The sequence below is a fragment of the Ptiloglossa arizonensis genome, chromosome 2 (genome assembly GCF_051014685.1).
Source record: "Ptiloglossa arizonensis isolate GNS036 chromosome 2, iyPtiAriz1_principal, whole genome shotgun sequence".
Classification (NCBI taxonomy): domain Eukaryota; kingdom Metazoa; phylum Arthropoda; class Insecta; order Hymenoptera; family Colletidae; genus Ptiloglossa; species Ptiloglossa arizonensis.
In genome coordinates, this window is record NC_135049.1 from 5,187,944 (window position 1) to 5,207,127 (window position 19,184).

At 34.3% G+C, this 19,184-nt stretch overlaps 2 protein-coding genes across 4 annotated transcripts; both read left to right on the top strand.

Moving 5' to 3' along the window:
• Positions 1 to 111: 111 nt before the first annotated feature.
• LOC143154883 (uncharacterized) lies at positions 112 to 15,547 on the top strand. 2 transcript variants are annotated; one of them, XM_076326908.1, is made up of 10 exons: positions 112 to 562; positions 698 to 790; positions 882 to 1,003; positions 1,639 to 1,986; positions 3,243 to 3,559; positions 5,274 to 5,756; positions 12,677 to 12,963; positions 13,185 to 13,406; positions 13,751 to 14,038; positions 14,579 to 15,547. In XM_076326908.1, the coding sequence occupies exons 5-10, from the start codon at positions 3,247 to 3,249 to the stop codon at positions 14,726 to 14,728; spliced, it is 1,743 nt and encodes a 580-aa protein (XP_076183023.1). In that variant the 5' UTR covers positions 112 to 562; positions 698 to 790; positions 882 to 1,003; positions 1,639 to 1,986; positions 3,243 to 3,246; the 3' UTR covers positions 14,729 to 15,547. The 2 variants fall into 2 exon arrangements, with proteins under 2 accessions (XP_076183023.1, XP_076183024.1); XM_076326909.1 differs by having other exon boundaries at positions 116 to 562; positions 5,274 to 5,486.
• Positions 15,548 to 15,881: 334 nt separating this feature from the next.
• LOC143154884 (antichymotrypsin-2) lies at positions 15,882 to 18,974 on the top strand. Of its 2 annotated transcripts, XM_076326910.1 has the most exons (9): positions 15,882 to 16,221; positions 16,596 to 16,650; positions 17,093 to 17,211; positions 17,381 to 17,560; positions 17,630 to 17,840; positions 17,923 to 18,137; positions 18,193 to 18,372; positions 18,442 to 18,577; positions 18,643 to 18,974. In XM_076326910.1, exons 1-9 carry the CDS (start codon positions 16,072 to 16,074, stop codon positions 18,798 to 18,800), a joined length of 1,404 nt encoding a protein of 467 aa, XP_076183025.1. In that variant the 5' UTR covers positions 15,882 to 16,071; the 3' UTR covers positions 18,801 to 18,974. The 2 variants fall into 2 exon arrangements, with proteins under 2 accessions (XP_076183025.1, XP_076183026.1); XM_076326911.1 differs by having other exon boundaries at positions 16,133 to 16,993.
• Positions 18,975 to 19,184: the final 210 nt, after the last annotated feature.

Sequence of the window (19,184 nt, forward strand, 5' to 3'; positions counted from 1 at the left end):
TTTTTTTTTATAAAATTTGGATGACTTTCATGAAGAGTTGTAGTAACTTTGTATTGTGATTGCGTGTATACATTTTGGACTTTTGCGAACATTGTTTTATTTCTATCATTTGGAAAATGGCTACCGGACAGAAACAGTCATTAAGTGAATTTAATATGCATGAACTAAAAGAAATGTTGTGAGAACAAGGCCAGTTAATCACTAGCAACAAGTGTGAAATTATCGCTCGTTTGATACACCATGACCCTTAGATCGAGAATCGGTTGAGGGTGGACGCTGAAGAATGGTCACAAGAAGAAATAGGTAATCCGGTGGTACTTGGAATAGGACAAACGATTATGGTGATGCCTCCACAGACCCTTTAGACCTTGTAGCCTAGTCCAAACGAAAATTTTTGAGAGAGAGAGAGAGAGAGAGAGAGAGAGAGAGAGAGAGAGAGAGAGAGAGAGAGAGAGAGAGATCCAGTTTTTACATCGTGAAAGAGAATTATCAGCTCCATCCCAATCGTTGAACCAGACTAGATGAAGTCGTGGTTTCGTTTTGAATTTAAGCAGTAAAAAATGTAAATATAAGTTTATATTTTAATATCAGTTTAATCATTTTATGTTAATACATTATAATTAGTTCTAAGAGTAACGTAAGGTTGTATGTATGGATACGTGATCAAGAACAATCACAATTGTCGAGATTGGTCTAGTTGCAGGCAATCTTTGGAACGACTGCCACGGTTAGGATGTTTACGTCTCAAGGATAAGATGTTTAAGTATGGGAGATGAGATCGTGTCGAAAGGTACCGAATCTTTTCAGTCGAATAAAGACCTTTACCAAGGAAATAACTCATCACCTCAACTTATGACTATTATATCATTATCTTATCTTAGATTCGTTCGTGATTCGCATGTCGAAAGCGAGACTGAGAAACACTGAGAGCGAGTGATATACAGTTAAATGGTGGGGGTAACTATACACATGTAACGCGGCAGAACCCGCGACAATTAGCGAGGTAACGTATTCCACAAGTTCACGAACTTTCCCTGTTCACGACGTCCTTAATGTCTCTAATTTTGTTTACGACGCCCTTAAACCAAAAGAAACACCCAACAGTTTCGCTTATTAACGCTTAAGCTTTATTACATTCGTAGAAAGATAATTCTCCAGAAAAGGTTACTTCATCACAATAAGGATTGACGTTTATTTACATACGATACGTTGTAATGTGCAATACGTTTGTCTAATATCACGGATTTAAAATTTTCATCCTGATAAAAATTTTGAATAATTAATTTTTATCCCGATAAAAATTTTGAATAATTAATTTTTATCCCGATAAAAATGTTGAATAATTAATTTTTATCCCGAAAAAATGTTGAATAATTAATTTTTATCCGTTACTCGTTGAATAAAAATTAGAATTCAATAGCTATACGTTGGTTTCGTTCGAATCTCTGGTGTCTACATTGAAATTAAATAATAGGTGAATTAAACAAGTAATTCCCTGAATATCTTTTTCTAAAGAAATTAGACTCGATAGGTCTGAAAATAGGATCGTATTCGTGACCGGTAATTTTCATAGATCATCTGATCTTGTTGCACGAATTATACCACCGCTTCCAGTTATCTTGATTTCTTTTTCAATAGGGGGAAAACATTCCTGATGCTCTGTCTCCGTAAAGTCGTGCGACGATTCCTACGGTCCTCTTACCAAAGGCAACGCACAATGCACAGCGCTCAAGAAAGGGAGAAAACGCAACGGGCCACGTGGAGACCACGAAGAAGGTGTAATACTCGATCGGGAAAGAGGACGATGAACGAGAACGAAGGAGGTGGAGGCAGCTCGGTATAAAAGGGTCGTAGCGAGGCGCCTCGTCTGTTTTAACACTCTCACCGGGTCGCTCGGTAGATCAGACGCGTCGTCCTGATATCGTCTAGAACACGGGTCACTCGTGCTCGCACCCGAAGAGGACGTGGAGAAAGAGGGAGAGAGAGGTGAGTCGTGGGTACTCGTTGGCTCGTGTACACCCCCGCGGTTATCCGACTACTCTCGTGGATATTTCGCCTCGGATTTAGTGGGCAGCGAAGAGAGGTACCCTCTTCCAGGAATCGAGACGGATTTAATTGCAACGGTGGATCCAGATCGACGTCCCTGGGAAACCAATCGAAACATTTGCCTCGCGGGGTGGGTTCAGTGATGCTGTGTGCGACGATAGTGGGGTAGCTTCATCGCGATTTTCCTGTGCGTCAGTACTTCCGGAACCCTTTGTGATCAACTAACTGGCGAACCGGTTCGAATCGTATACTGGTTGTTCAACAGAGAGCTCGATGATAGGCATTTCGTTCAGATATCGTTCCCAATGTAGGCTACTCGAAAGTAAAGCAGTTTATCGAAACCATCGAGGTCGTATATTCGGTCCAGGAAACTTCTTTCTCGTTCTCTGCTCTAGTAATTGTACGCACAGTGTCTGCCTGAATGTACATTGTACATTTATCAATTCGTCGCGCGAACGCACGAAATATAGTTATTCGATGGGGTTTTGTAACATAAAATGGGTATGCGACGAGTTTCCTTGGAAAATGGCCAGGTAACGTTTATTTGTCTACCGTTAGCTGCAGAGAATGTTAAAATACGCGCGCGTGTGGGACTACAACGCCATAGAAATCTTGATGTCTCTCGCCAAAGGTCACAATGCCGCGTGTCAAATGAAATTCTTTCGTGGTTCTGAGAAAATTACGCCTACTATGCTACGGTACCCTCGTTACTATATTTCAATTCATTTATATCGCGGAACATTGAACGCGCCTTTACGTTTCTAATATCGTTTAATTCGTGTTCTCTCTATTCTGTTAATTCGTGATATCCTCTATTCGCTGTTCTTATAATATTATTTCCCAATGATTCTTAAACAATGGAACATTTGTATCATTCTGAACGTTATACATTAGAAATTCAGTAATAACGTAGGAACGATCGCTAACAAACATCTGAGACACATCTTTCGAGGTAACAGTAATTTATATAGTTCAAGGACCGCGCGCAAACTGGGAAAGAATAAACAGGATAATTGTTCGAATTGTTTATTCTTTCTCCGAAATGCTCGACGAAAGATTTAACATTTTTCCTAGTCGCAGAGGGAATACTTTTCTCAAATTCGGAACTTCTCTTCAAACGAATTATTAAACGCGGTGAAACCAGACACTGGAATTCTCGATCAATTAAATGACTATTTTTCCCCATTGTTTGGCAGAGCCATGAAGTTAGCGATAGTATTGGCAGTGTTGTGCTGCCTGGCGATCGACACACTCGCATCACCGGTACCAAAGATCGAAGAGAAATCATTGAACCAGAACGTCGTAGCGACAGGAAGACAGGCAGCAAACCAACCAGCTGTGGTTAGTGAGCCCGACGACGACGACGACGACGACGACGACGATGACGATGATGTCGATTTCGATATTACCGGAGACGACGACGACGACGACGACGACGACGACGATGACGACGACGACGACGACGATGACGATGATTCCGATTACTTGGAGCGTTTCATCGAAGATATATTAGGTAATACGTTTAATTATTACTCGTGCAATAATAAACTATTCAAAATAATTGCAGCATTAAATGTACAGTATTTTGAAAATTGTGATAGTTGATTCGTTTTCCAGGTTCTAAATTTTCTAATTATTTTGAAATGGTTTTTGTCAATGGGAGCATCAATTTTGTTCCGGTAGTCTTTTCGAAAAAATAGATCATCGGTTTATTCCGATGATCCTAATTCTTCTCTGTAAAATTTATAAATATCGTATGTAGGTAGTTTGAGATAATGGTAGAACGCGTTCGAACATTTTTTCATTAATGACACTTGAACGCAAAAGTAGTTCAAAAAATTGAATTGTCCTTTTCGTTAATTTGTGTATTTTAAAAGTTTTGGGTCGAACTGGACGATTATTTTTGTTTTCTACGATGAATCTTTATCCATCTGTTAGTTAAATAAAAAAACAAATAAATAATTAGGTCTTGCAAATGAAAAGAACTATTTTGCAGCAATTTTATCAAAAACGTGGAACACAAATTTCAAACTTTTAACGTTCTTTTTACAATTGCATGTTCAAAACTTCCAGGAAAGAGAACCGTTAAATAACGGGTGTAATTTTGAACATTAAAATATTCCAAAAGTAGTATTACGTAATACGTCACGTAAATTTCAATTTTTTTATCATTTCAATTTTTGGTGTACAGTGAGAAAATACACATGTTTGCTAAGGTGTTGATGTTCGAGTGTCCTTAAGTTTGCTAATTCGACAGCTTTTGCTTTCGTCACGTTGCTATCAACAAAACGTTAATGTTTCGTGGGATCGAATTATGGCAAAAATTGCGAATCAGTACTGGCCGTTATGCAAACATCGGGTCTCGAGTTAGCGACAGGTTCAACGGAAACTCTGGTGCGTTCACGTAGCCGTAACGGTACAAGGTGCTCCAAACTCGCCCGAATTAACATAAATTGACGGCGATCCCAGTTCGGAAAGAATTTCTACGCGCTACTTTTTTCACATTGACCCACATTCCAGGAAATTAACTATAACTACGAGCATTCTTCCATTCTCGCGTTCATTAAGCATTCCAAAGCGATCGTTGCGGTGTTTTAACCGTTTGATCATAAATTGTTCATAATCGTTTCCGATCGAAATATATTTGTAGATGATAAAAAGACAAATTCTTTGACGGCCTGAATTAACCATCGTGTGCTACTTTGATAATAACCAAATGTTATTAATATTTTCAGTTATCTTCAGCCACCTATAAATATTTTATTTGACAAAATCATATAATCGTATTCTACTTTAGGAAAAACCAAGTATTTTATTAACGTTTTTCAATCATATTCGCTTAACGCGTTTGACAGTTGACTAATATCGAGGCAGTAACGATTATTTTTCAAAATTTCTGTTTCAGTGTTATTCTAAGATTCTGTTTCAAAAGAATTTACGTTTCTCTACATTGAGTAGAATTTCCTTCTCCTTTTTTAAAATATTGTCATAGTCTCATCTGTCAAATGAAGCATCTATAAAAGCAAACATTATGAAATTAATAATTTCCAATAATTTCCAACTCTTCTCTAAATGCAATAGACAACTGTATCCTAAACAAATACTAATACTGATCTTTTCACGTTTTCGGTAAATAGGAAATATAATTTTATATGCATAGAAACATCTATACTTAAATACGTACGTGTCGTTTACTTTCTGCTGATAAACAAAATTAAAAATTCTAGGGGAAGAAGACGACGACGATGACGAGGATCAGGCGGTTCCTGTGCAACCCCCTGCCCCGGTAGCGGCACAACCGCTTGCACCAGCTATACCGGCTGCAGTTGAAGCTGATTTGAACGCCGCTGCACAAGAAGCGGAACAGGCTACTGCAGCAGAAGCAGCTGCCGAAACAACGGCCCTTGATGGCGAGACGACTGGCGCCGAAGACGACGAAGGTAATGCGTTGTCAGAGGGCCAAGCTGCCTCCAGCGTCCACGAGACGGCGCTCGAAACGTCGGAGACCGTTTCGAATCCGATCCACGTTCCCGCCGTTTCCACGAACGAGGCCGATACCGACGACGAGGATGACGACGATGACGACGAGGACGATGTCGATCTCGTCTACACCGAAGACGACGACGACGACGATGACGACGATGACGACGACGACGAGGATGACGACGATGTTGACAGCATCGCCGACATCGCTGGCGCCAGACGAGCACGTGAGTTCAAGGGAAAGAGCAAGAAACACAGTACGGGGCGTAAACACGCGCATAAGGCACACACGCGTGCTACATCCCCTTCCTCGAAGACGGTTTAACCGGGATAAAGGGGACGAGTGGCAAGTCTACGATTCCTGATTCGGTGCTCAATTTTAAACGCGAAGGAGTCGGTTTTCTGTGCGGTCGTCCAAAAGAGAGGTTAGCTCGTCGACGTGTTCGCTAATGTACAAATGTTGAGATAGTCACGCGAAAACGATCTTTGACACGAACTTTATGTCGTATAAAGTGAAGTCTTCGTTACCGTAATACAGTTAATACGAATAATAACGAACGAAATTTAATTTACGATATCGCGCAATCTTCGTTACTACCGTTGTGCTGGCTAAATGCCCTTAACATAGGGCTTCGTTGAATATATTAATAATATCTCGAGGCTCGTAAGAAACAGCACGCATTTATATTGCTGATACATTGCTCCGTTTCTATTCGAGAACAATATTTGTAAATGACAGTAAAGTTCGAAAAAGTTCGTCTGTGGCAATTGATTGCACGATAAGGTGCAAAAGACTCGACGGTTGTCCACAAGTAGACCGGAAATAGAAAACTAAAATGAATATTCCAACTACCTATGCGTTCTCAAGCAGCGAACACGTTACCGCGTAAACGCTAATTAGTTGAACGGAAATAATTTATTCGAAATTAGAAATTTCATCCGTAATCCATTTTATATTTGTTCCTTTAATTACATTTCACGGTTTGAGCCTTTCTTAAAATTTGTTTTTAAATATCAATTAATTCATTTTGGTAGTACACTCGATGCAGAAGTATCGTTCCACCAATACAAGTGCAGGAATGTTCCACGAGTAGATGCACGTATACGGGTTTCTCACACTACGCGTGGCCGATACTTCTGGCTGAGTTTACATATCAGGGAAAATTGGCGCGGAAACTAACCTCTCTTGCGATTGTATAGAAGAACCTGCGCACTCGTTCGAGAAACGCGAAACTCCCGTACGAGATGCTGTTCGACTCGCTTTGTTCTCCCAACAACTGTAAAAATTATTCATACCTATCCTTTCGTTGCTTCGATCCTATTGGGAACGAATTAAATACAAGCGTCAACGTTCGAGGAAATCTACATGGATCATCGACGAATAACGTAAGATCGACCGGCAAAGATTTTCTCTTACTTTGACAAGCTATCGTGCTTTTAGTTTAAAGTATGCACCTTTCAGATGCCTAGTAGTGGTATAAGTAATGGTAGTAGTAGCAGTAGTAGTAGTGGTATTTATTCTATTTATTAACGTCGACATTTCTACTGGAAATCATTCGCACGTCGACCAGCATGGTAAATTAATACAATATAATCGGTCACCTTGTAGCTTCCACTATGTGTTCTTCGTTGTTTCGATGGAGCTTGCACGACTTCCAATTACGTCTTTGTAACTGTTAAACGAGCACCGCGGTGAATTACAAGAGGTGGATTGTACATAGCCAAAGTATTCGAAGTTCGTGTAAGTGCTGTTGAATACGCAAACAGTAGGAGGAAAGCAACGGAGCGAAGAATTCAAAGTACCTTTTACATTACGCGTCTACTTCTCTTCGAATCACGTTTGTTTATGCTCGCGTTACGTGGGGTGCTTTCAAATTTTCGTAACCTAAAATTTCGTTTCCTTATTTGCTTTTTACAATTATTTTTAGCAAATTTAGAGCGCGCGAAGCATAAAGCATTCCATAAAATTGAAAAATAATATTAAATTTTCATCGGATTTTAGAAGTTAGTTTTCACATTTATCGACGTGAAATTACAAAAAGGTACTTTGATTATGTGAAATAGACACCACTGGAAATGCCTTGGCTTTGTGACCTCACGTCATGTATTTTTCTTTTCCTTCTCGATCCATTTATCGACTGATCATCGAATGAACGAGGATTAGAGAAAGATTCCGTTTGTTCGTACGTAAGAATGAGAGAAAGAGAACCATACAATTTTGAAAATGTCATTAATTCGCAAAGTAAGCAATATCGTGATTGGCTGCTTCAATTTTTTCTAGTATAATTTTTTAATTTGAAAATTTCCTTCGATATTTTATACCGTTTGGTACGATCAACTCGCAAGATTATTTATGAACATATTTACAATTTTTTAGCGACCAAAATATACTATTTAAAGCCTTGGAAGTTTCTTATTTATTTGCTCGGAAGTATCGTTTGGTTGTTTCTGTACAGAAAGTACTTTAATTTGACAACGTGAGAAAGTAAACATTTTTAATATGTACCTTCGTTGAGAAAATGTGGCCAACATTGGCGTTGCTTATCGCGCAGAATTTGAATATTTCTGTCTAAAAAGAAGCTTGTACAGAGACATTGTCCATTCTGGATTGCAAAATACAGATAACTTATTGTTTTTACAAAAATTGTGTCTTGCCTTTTATTTCTGTTACCATTGTCCGTGTCGAAACGATTTTGTGTATTTGTCCAGGTACTCGACGCAACGCGTGATCCAGAGGATAAGATCTCTTTTCCTTTTCCTCCGCAAAGAAAGAATAATTGAAAAAAGAAACAACGATGTAATATCCATTTCATAAAACACCGTTCATACCCTAAAAGATTTAAATTTAATTCGGAAACACTTTTCTCGTTCAACGCGTGACGTGTTGTCACTTAGCCCTTTTAACCCTTTGCAGCTACTTGCTCAATTTATCACCATCAATTGAATTTTTATGGGAAAGTTAATTTATTTTTTGCATTACAATCATTTAATCTTTTAAAAATAATGATCTCATTTTTAGCTGGGATTTCAAGCATCAGAAGTTTTACATACATATAGCTATACATTTTCATTTTTAAAGTTACTTAACAAGATAAATTTTTATTCAGAGACAATATAATATGCATAATTGGAATTGAATTGATGCCCAAAATCTGATACAATTAAATAAATTTGAATACAAGCAGCTCGATTGAAATTAAGTGCTCGTAGAATTGCTCCAAAGGGTTAACAATTGTTACCAAAAATCTTCCTTTGTTACTTGTAAATCTCGCATGTCTTGCCACTCGTTCGTAGAACCAGTAGTAGCCCCTGCTTGCAATTTCCTTGCCTTTTCTTTGGTACAAAGATGCACATGTTTGGTGGACGGTTTTACGACAGTTGACAGTAACTACGTAGATATAATTGGACAGTAGCACGAAACTCTGTGCCTTCTACATGCCTTGCTTTTCATAGTTTGTAGAAGTAGAAGCACCGTACTGAAGTCGGATCAAAATCAACTAGCCGTTCAAGGCCACCTAGCGCTTATCCCCACCATACCATTTGATCACCCCTCCATCTCCCCTTTCTCGTCGTTATGCGCATACCTACAGGTATACGCTTTCTGTCTTCTAAACGGAGAAAGCAAAACAGCGTAACGTGATTCACGATAAGCGATACGGTGGATTCGAGTGATCGATTGAGTTTGATCCGACTGTAGTAGACTATAATAGTAGAAACAATGTAAAATATAGTAACTGTTACCTAACGTTCACTATGTCAGTCGCAAAATTCTGCACACGCACTATAAATTTGCAATATATAGAAAATACAAGAACTTTGATATAACCACGGGGAAGTATTACATTGTGTGTCAGCTAACCTTTTCGATATTGTACATGAAATATTTTACTATGGCGCACTTCAGCGTTACAACTATGGATTTTTTTAATCGATTCTTTCAGTTACGTATTCAGTTTAGAGCTTAGATTTCCCATCCACCTCGTATATATTTACACACAAGTTTCGTTTTTATCTCGATTACTATCGTTTATACCGATAATTTGTATCTACTAAACAGGTTTTAACATTTAATTTGCAACATCTTTCATCGTGTACGTATTTCCTGGAAAAACAACCGTAAGCGTGATATCGTATATAGATTTTCTTCGAACGAGGAGAGAACAACACTAAAAAATTCACCTTCCGGTATGAGTTTAATGTTGTTAATTTATCGATGTTAGGTAGCTTATATTTTAAGTTGTTGAGCTATTTTATGGATACTTATCAAATTTTATTACGATCACTCCAGTTGTTTTCTCGTAGCACGATTATAGACAACTGACTTTTAAGTACCGTAAAGATTACATGCTAGATGAAGCGTGTCCGAGAGTTTCCGATTAATTTCATTAAAGTGCTAATTGAAGAAGCATGTCGAGTGTTGAGGAGGAAACGAGCGGCGCGCACAAACGCGTCGGAACTTTTAATCGGGCGCCGCGTCGGTCAATTAACTTTCTACATGACTCCGAGACGACATCCAATAAAGGTGTGACCGGGTTGAATTTTTTTTCTCGGCTTTCACCGAGCAGTCGGTCCAAAACAGAATGAGGCCACTGACCCGGAGTGTAGAGTATAAACGCGCATGCCCCTACGAGAGTTCTCGCGTCCGTGACCCTGACCCATACCCAAAGTCACAGCTATACTCGGGCCAACAGACGAGTCAGCGGATGTAAACAAATAGAAACGATCGACGCATAGGCAAGACAAGAACAAACTTATGGTTTGTCGTCGTCTGTTTCACGAACGTTTGTGTTTCTTTACCGATTCGTCTCGTCCGACTGACCGTAAATAACGATTTACTATCGTAAGGGGGGACCTTACGATAGTGGACATCCGTTTTGAGACGGTAGTAGGTGCAAGTTATAGTACACATCTAGTATCAAAACACCCTAATGGATTTCTTCAAAATGGGCTTTCGTTTTCGAGAAGATTTTGACTTAAAAAAAAATAAAAATGGTAACGAGAGTCGTAAACTTTTATGTCCTGCGTTTTTTAAACAAATTGAAAATAAAAAAAAGAATAATGACACGGTCTTCATAATTAAAGACTTTATAATTTGATCAAAATCACTGCCGTTGAGTGTAAAAAGTGATTGATTTGACGTGGAATAATCCATAAATCTTTATTTGCAAAATCCAAAGATTATGGGTTTAATCTAATCGTTATTTACGATTCTTCTACCGCGACAATTGTAATGATTCTTTATCCAGTAAGAATCGTTGCGTATCTAACCTTAGTCAAAGAATTGAATGAACGCGCATACCTGTTGTTATCGTCATCATCGATAAATAGATAAATCGGTAGAGGAATATTTATTAACGAGTCACGTGAATACATATTATGAAACAAGCTGAAGTAATCAGTTCCAGGGAAAGTATCTGTCCTGAGTTAATTCCACAATTTAATTTTTAATAATTATATCTTAGAAGTGTGTGTGTGTAAATTAAGCAAAAATGTTAAAAAATTATGCGGTACAGAAGGTAAAGACTTTTTAACCAAACCAAGTTCGAAATTTAATTCGAGCTAAAAAACTATTATTACACGAGCACGATAATTAACAGATTAAAATATGAAAATATTGGCATACGGTACTCGAATTTGATTGTAACAGTTCAAGTAAGGTTCGTGGTGACATCGACGATAAATTTCGTCAAAATGTTCAACGCCTACTTTTTCGATCATCGATCTCGATCAGCTCGAAGAAAGTGGCTTAAAATAGGATCAACGACCGGGGAGAGTTTTAGGCAGCACGAGGAAGGTTGTTCATACCTACGTCCTCGGTCAGGTAGATAGGTCTGTAGGTGAGTAGGAAGCAGGTCGTGACCCAGATCGAAGACCAGTTTGGCTTCACCAAAGGATTCCGACATACCGTTAACATTGTCGCTCTTTCTTACAAACTTAACTCATCGAGGTCGGCTCACGGACATTTTTCGTATCGATTCATTGCATAGCTTACGCCCACGCTGGATTTACGCTAACGTCCATGAGTACACTCAATGTCAATAGCAATGATACCGAATTGATACTATCGATACATCAAACAATCTACATTTATTATAATTTAATATTGAACAGTATCAAATAAAATCGATGCCCATTCAGTGCTATGAAATTATATAATTTTACTGATTTTAACAGTAACTGATTTAAGACTCAATTACAGTCTTGTAGCAAATAGAAATTAATTTTTGTTATATCGGGCGCATGATATAATACAATACTTTAGAGTAACTGTGTACATATGTATATTATATGCAAACACACAATAATAACTCGAATTAATTCTCATTTTGTCGATTTTAAAATTGGACCAAATTTGGTCTCTTACGATTTTGGACAATTTTATTATGAAATATTTTTTACAACATAATCTATCTATAGCCGTATGTAAATGTAAAATTTATGAACAACAGGAGAGTTTCTATAATCTATAATTAATTGCTTAAAATGAAAAATACCAAAATGTTCGAAAATTGTTAATATTTAAATACCATAAATTCAACAGTTATAAAATAAATAGTCCTATGGTATTTAAATATTAATTTAAATTTTATTAAAGAAATTTGTTATCACGGATTCATTAAGCAAATGAGACCAGCATGTTAATATAAATTTATATGGAAAGTGAGAAAAGTTAATACGAATACACGCGTATTTTAAAATACAGCAACTTTAATATTATAAGTGTGTATACATATGTTTCATAAAAACATTGTTATGTTCCACAAAAATGTAAATTTTTTCGTCAATGCGTGGAACATGATAATTTGTTAAAAATACATTAATGTATTACCAAGGTTATCGATTTGAATATTTTACATCGTACATAGTACATTAGTCTGCTGCTGTTAAGATATTCATCTTTGCTTTTAAATTTGCGAATTCCAATATGATTAATATATTTTTTTTTTTGTAAACTCTCTACAACTATTGTTAAATATTTCTTATATATGTTTATTTCTACAAATATGCTAATTCAGAAAAGTATTAACTGTATTGGGTGGAGCATTAGATCTTTCAAATTGTTTTGAAATTAAAGGTATAATGCTGTAAAGTGACTGGTGTGTTGTACGTTTGTAAAAATGCACAGAAATGTACATATACATTTCAGGTGGTATGCAGCTGGAATCGAGCAACGATGTGTCAGCTATCTATGTAGCGAAGTATAATCGTTTCGTCGACAATATCCTCGGGAGGATTAATAAAATTTTGCGCAGCAATTACGATCCAGTGACGGTGAAACTGACTAATCCAAATTCAAAGACGAAGTCAAATAAACAGAAGAACAAAAGCAAATCCAAGAAGAAGAACAACAAGAACGAATTGAAGAAAAACCCTGTGGTAACAATCGTAACAACAACTGAAAACCCGAATGAGGAAATTTCCGAAAATGCACAGGTACGATCGGTAATCACATTTTTACAATCAGAATTACATAAGAAGCCAACGTATCTAGTAAACAAATTTTTTATATCAAGAAGATATATACAGGGTGTTCGTGAAGTGTTGCAGACTATTTTCATGAGAAATATTAGAGATAGTAAAAAGATCTTTTCTTTGCCTTATACTATTATTATAGCGTAGATCATTATAAGAAATTTATTTGAATTAATTTACAGAAAATCGTAGTACCTCTCGAAAACATAACTGTATCATCAATTAGTGTGGAAAAGGATCCAGTCACCATATCCACATCTGAGGTTGCAAGTAGATCTGTCAGTGAAGCTGTTGTAAAATCTACAAGTCGACGAACGTCTAGCTCAAAAAATAAAAAGCCAAGTAAAACTCGTGTTGGGACAAAGAACAAAACAAAAAATCAGGCTACCACCAATAAAAATAAGGTACCTATGTTTTGTTTGTACACATAGTGTACCTGTTTTGTATAAAATCTTTTGTTCGTTTAAAAAGCTTAAATAATTTTCTCATTAATATCATTCTTAAATATTGCTGCTTACACTATACAAAATATAAAAAGATACTTGTCAAATATCTTTTTATAGCTTTTGTCTAAAAGATTTATTAGATATACATTTTTCTAAAAAAGAAATAAATTTTACTTGATATACATTATTCTAAATAAACATCATACTTTAACTATTCGGGTATATTCTCTGAAAACTTAAAACAATTGTAAGTTTCGTACAAACATGGTATTTTATTGAAATAAACATTGTTCAATTTGCAGACAAAGAAAAATAAACCGAAAGCACGAGCCACTCTTTACGGACTTGCGAGCCTTCAAAGATCAGGAGATGTGTCGGTGAACATGATGAGCGATCATACCATGATTAAAACGAGATTCACTTTGGGTCCCCTTATCCTGAAAGTTGAAAAAGAATTCGGTAGAGCCGCGAAGAAAGAATTGAGAAGTGCGACCGCGACCACTGCCGAAATGTCGGGGAAATTGAGTCTTCGAGTTCTCCATGGTGGTGCTGCCACCTTAAACTCTATTCGAGTCTTGCAGCCTAAACAAGTATGTTAACGATCAAATCTTATCGGATCTTATATTACTTATATTACTTATATCTTATATTATTTATTTAGGAACGTCCTCATTTTGCTCTCCCTATTGAAATCTCGAAACATTTTTGGTTTCCTTCTCTTTCAACAGAATACATTGTTCAATATATTAGACATCACATATCCCGAAATTAGTTGTAGATTCTTAGTATAATCATACTTGAAATAATAAATGGGAACACTATATTCCAATAAACTTTTCCCGACACGTATAAGTTATTGGATTCTATATTAAAAAAATTTTAAATGCCCACTTATCTCAAAGACCAAGTATGGGTGAACAGAATCATGTGACTGCAATACAGACATGTTGGTAGTGAGAAATTTTCTAAATAGATACAAATACAATAAAATGTATACAAGATTTTTTATACTTATATTTTATATTCTATAGATTACATTTTATGATCGATTCGCATTAAAAATAGTTATATTCTTCTCCCCAAAGAACATTTTTATTGTATTTGAAATTAATTTGGTATTTTTTAATTAGGTACGAGTGGAGAGCGCAGACGATCATGATAGAACACGAGAATTTGTGTGGAAGAGATCGTCGCATATCGCTCATTTAGTCTCAGAGAAATTATCGTCAGCTACGAGGTCGATGCTACGACCGCCACCTGTTGCAGTGATCGCTGCTTAAGTTTTTATCGTCTTCGCAGTTGGTCTTAATGAAATCATCCGATAGTACTATAAAAATGAACTTATTTAATTTTCATTATTCAAAGTAATTTCCATTTATGCTTATTTTCCATGCTTCTTGTCTTTCAAATTTAACAAAATCGCACGTCGATAGATTCGAAACGGGAAAATTGGATGCGTGAAATTCCCGTAGGCATAATTAGTTGAAATTTTACTTGCAGTAGTTGGGAATTTACTTATACATCAATATTATAGAAAAAATGTTGATGGCATTAGAAAGTTTGATTGACTTTCCAAGTATACCAGTATGTTAGAAAAATTATTGTTTAATTCTTTTTTGGAACCGCGATAATATTTTAATCATTGATTTATGTAATCAAAAATTGAATGTATCTAATATTTTTTTATAATAGTTACTTTTTAGAGCTAAGAGTGTCTAATTTAAGTTCAAAAATACTAAATTTACTGTTGTAAATCAGGGAACTTATATAAGAGTTAGAAAAAAAGCGGAAACTATTTATACTTTCTTTGTTTTAAAGAGAATCTATTCAAGAATATTACAATTACTAAGGAAGGAAATCTAAGACACTTAAAAAATATGCGTTTTCATTTTAGACCAACGCACGGCACGAATTAAATCTATTTATTTATTTAAGTATATTTATTTATTTATTTATAGTAGTTTCTATAAATTCTTAACAAAGTCTGATACTTGTTCCAAACCACGATATCGTATCGATGTAAAATTCATGTAAACTATTTCATGTTACACAATACATGACGGTTGAGCTTACATTTAAAAAATAAAATAGAAAAAATGAATCAATCTTTTGTACTATTATTATATTACTACTCTAACTTATACATATATCATTCAAAATATTTATTAATGTTTAGATTAATACAAATTAGATGAATAATGAATATTAGATTAATGCATTCAAATACAATCTTATGTAATGAAAAGTCTAATTTCTAACAAAAACATTACACTATAATCCAGTGCAGTCTAACATAAATTTTGGACTTTAAACAACTTCTACCAAACCAATTTTATTACTATAGGAATATTGCATTCTGTGTTTGCATCCTTAGTTTGTACAGAAACAAGAAATAAAATAGTGGGGGTAACCAGACAATATGATGGTTTTGAGCGACTGATTTTGTTACTACTGTAATCATCTTTTAATGAAATGCACATGAAATTATACTTAAATTTTTTACGAAAAAAAAACATTTTCTGATATGTGGTATACGATTTTGGGTGTGACTCACTGTAGATGAAATAGTAGTGTCTAAAATACGTTGAAAAATTTTAACTTTGTAATCACTGTAAACAATGTAATGTACTCTTCCCGCGACTTCATAGTACTAACAGCAAACGAAAACCTTCCAGACATCGTATTGCATGCACAGTGGGGATTTCCGCAATTCTCCAACCGTGTTAGATCGAAATCGTGTTATACGAATACCGTATTATACACGAGCGACTGTGTACATAATATTACTTGTCGTGTACAATAAATATTTCCGGATTTTATAATTTAATTATCTTTATAAATTTTCATTCATATTTAATACTAAAATTTATCATTTATAAAGTACTTCTTGAAAACATATAATTTATCCTTTATAACTTTTACGATCATTTAAATCAAACAAAAACAATATATTCATAATTTAATTGTAAACAGTACAGTGATACTTTTTAATTGTGAAATCGATCACAATTAATTCAGGATTGATCATTTTCAATTGCTTTTCAATGCGAATACATTCCCCTAAATGTTGATAAGTTATACTTTAAAAATAGTATAAGTTTTGGGTATTAAAACGCATAAAATTAAAGCAAGTGTATTTATTTAAAGTTAAACAATATCGCGGGCTTTCTTCTGAGCTTGCCGGTTGTTTTATTTTTGGCAGGTAGTGGACCGCTTTTCTCTACTACGTTAAATCTAACCTCTTTTCAAAGTGTCTCTTTTGCAATACTTTCATATATTGCATACTAGAAAATGTATAATTCAGTAGTTACTTTCCTTAAATGTCCATATTATTTTATTATTATACACACGAAGCTTTAATAGCTTAAAAAGTTATCTGTTGCGTGATAAGAATAAAATGCTAAGCAGAAATATTCGGGTGTTTCAGTTTACCCTTGATAAAAATAGATATAATTGTTTTCGTTGAACTATATTAGAAATTTTTTAATTTTTTCAACAGTATTAAAATTTTATGAAAGTAACGATGTCTTTTACATTATTTGCAGGTGATAATTTGTTGTATGCAATGAAATATTTATATTATAATATGATTAATAAGCTCTGTGACATTTGAAACTATATATAATAATCATTTTATTTTACAGTTTTAAGTATATTTATTGTTCTCACATTTGCACAATCACTTAATATGGCTTCGAGCAACAAAAATATATATCAAAATTTATCTGCCTCTTGTAATGATTTTGCACAAGCTTTTTATAAAGTGAGTAAATAATACATGTCTATATGATTTCAGTAATATGCTTTATAAATTAAATATATCTAGATAAAAATTTTAATAATATATGATATTATTCTTTTTAATTAATTATAGAATAAAGATTAATACAATGGTTTATTTATATTAAAACAAACTATTCAATTTGTTTTAGGAATTATCTGTTACCAGTAAGGAAAACATTGTTACATCCCCATTAAGTATACATATGATATTATCTTTACTTTCTCATGGAGCAGAGTCTGAAACTTTAAGTGAATTAACTAATGGTCTTTGTCATCGTGATAAAGATTCCATAAAAGAAGAATATATGACTTTAATAAATAGATTAAATGTAAGATTATTGATATTAAGTTCAAGTCACAGATAAATTAAAATAACAAATAATTTGTATACTCACAAGGAGCTGAAAAATGTTAAATTGCACCTTGCAAATACAATATATATTCAAGATGGATTTGAACTGCTAACAGAATTTTTGGCAGTAGGATCAAATGTTTATAAATCTTCAATTTCAAAATTAGATTTCAAACATAATATAGATGCAGCTGAAAAAATCAATGCATGGGTCAAAGCAGCAACAAATAATAAAATATCTAATCTTGTGACTTCAGGTGAATTATTATTTATCTGTAAGGAAATAAAAGAAAATTATGATAACTGTAACAATACTAATAATAATAATATTTTACATAGATGATTTCAATGAATACATAAAGTTAGTACTAATAAATGCAATTTATTTTAACGGTAATTGGTTATACAAATTTAATGAGAAGAACACAGAGAAGAAAGCATTCCATGTGACAAAAAATGAACAAAAATTTGTGCCAACAATGTTCAATAAATCTAAATATAATTATGGTAAAATACCAACATTGGACTCAACATTTATTGAAATTCCATATATGGTATGTTTAAATGTATAAATCTGTTTTGTCAAAAAGCTTAAAAAATATCTTACAGAATGAAGATATTGTAATGATGATAATATTGCCAAACAAAGTGGATGGACTTTCAAATTTGCAAAATAATTTTTCATGGGAAATACTTGCAAATGCAGAGCGATGGAATAAAGACATTGAATTATATCTTCCAAGATTCAAAATAGAATTTACAGTAGACTTGAAAAATATTTTACAAAAAGTATTGATAATACATTTTATGTGTCACATCTTTGAAAAGATTATATTTCAGTTGTATTTTATATTTTAGCTTGGCTTATCTATAATGTTTGAAGATAATGCAAACTTCAGTCACATTTCAAGTGTACCATTAAAGGTTAGCAAGGTTTTGCATAAAGCAGTGATAGAAGTTAATGAAAGTGGTACAGAAGCTGCAGCTGCAACAGGTGTGTTTAATTTTAATTAAAGAAAAATTATTTTCAACGCAACACTTTTATATATTTCATTTTAGCTGCTGTTATGAGACTGCGACGGATGATTGAAATACCAGAACAATTTCTAGTTAATCGACCTTTTATGTTTGCAATTGAACATAAACCAAATAAAATACCACTTTTTATTGGAAATGTAAAAGATATAAAAGTTACTTCTGAAAGGGATGAATTATAAAATTTTATTTACAGATGATGACAAGGCATAATTATTTAGCCAGAATATAATTTGTTAACATTGTAACACTTTTATATATATATATATACATGTGCGTATATTTATTAACATGCATTCGTGTTATATTAATTTTATTCAGATACTTGTAAGTTGTCAAAATTGTAATTAATATTATTTTTACAATTACTTTTACTAAGTCTAATCAATTTTATTTCTTTATGATATTACCTTACAGATAAGTATATACATGTAGTAAATAATTAAAACAACTACTATATAAAATACTACTATATAAATTTCTGGTAAGAAAGAATCTTAACCTTTGAATTTTAATTCTTTACCACGCGCTATACGACCCTCATTTAAATTGTTTTAAAAAAAGCC

What these genes read in the sequence shown, in the direction of transcription:
- LOC143154884 (XM_076326910.1), top strand. Translation starts at nt 16,072, where the DNA reads ATGTACTCTTCCCGCGACTTCATAGTACTAACAGCAAACGAAAACCTT. An exon ending in TATTATACACGAGCGACTGT is followed by an intron (nt 16,222 to 16,595) that starts GTACATAATATT and finishes ATTTATTTAAAG; the next exon opens with TTAAACAATATCGCGGGCTT. An exon ending in GGTTGTTTTATTTTTGGCAG is followed by an intron (nt 16,651 to 17,092) that starts GTAGTGGACCGC and finishes TTTATTTTACAG; the next exon opens with TTTTAAGTATATTTATTGTT.
- LOC143154883 (XM_076326908.1), top strand. Translation starts at nt 3,247, where the DNA reads ATGAAGTTAGCGATAGTATTGGCAGTGTTGTGCTGCCTGGCGATCGAC. An exon ending in CGCTGGCGCCAGACGAGCAC is followed by an intron (nt 5,757 to 12,676) that starts GTGAGTTCAAGG and finishes TATACATTTCAG; the next exon opens with GTGGTATGCAGCTGGAATCG. An exon ending in CTACCACCAATAAAAATAAG is followed by an intron (nt 13,407 to 13,750) that starts GTACCTATGTTT and finishes TTCAATTTGCAG; the next exon opens with ACAAAGAAAAATAAACCGAA.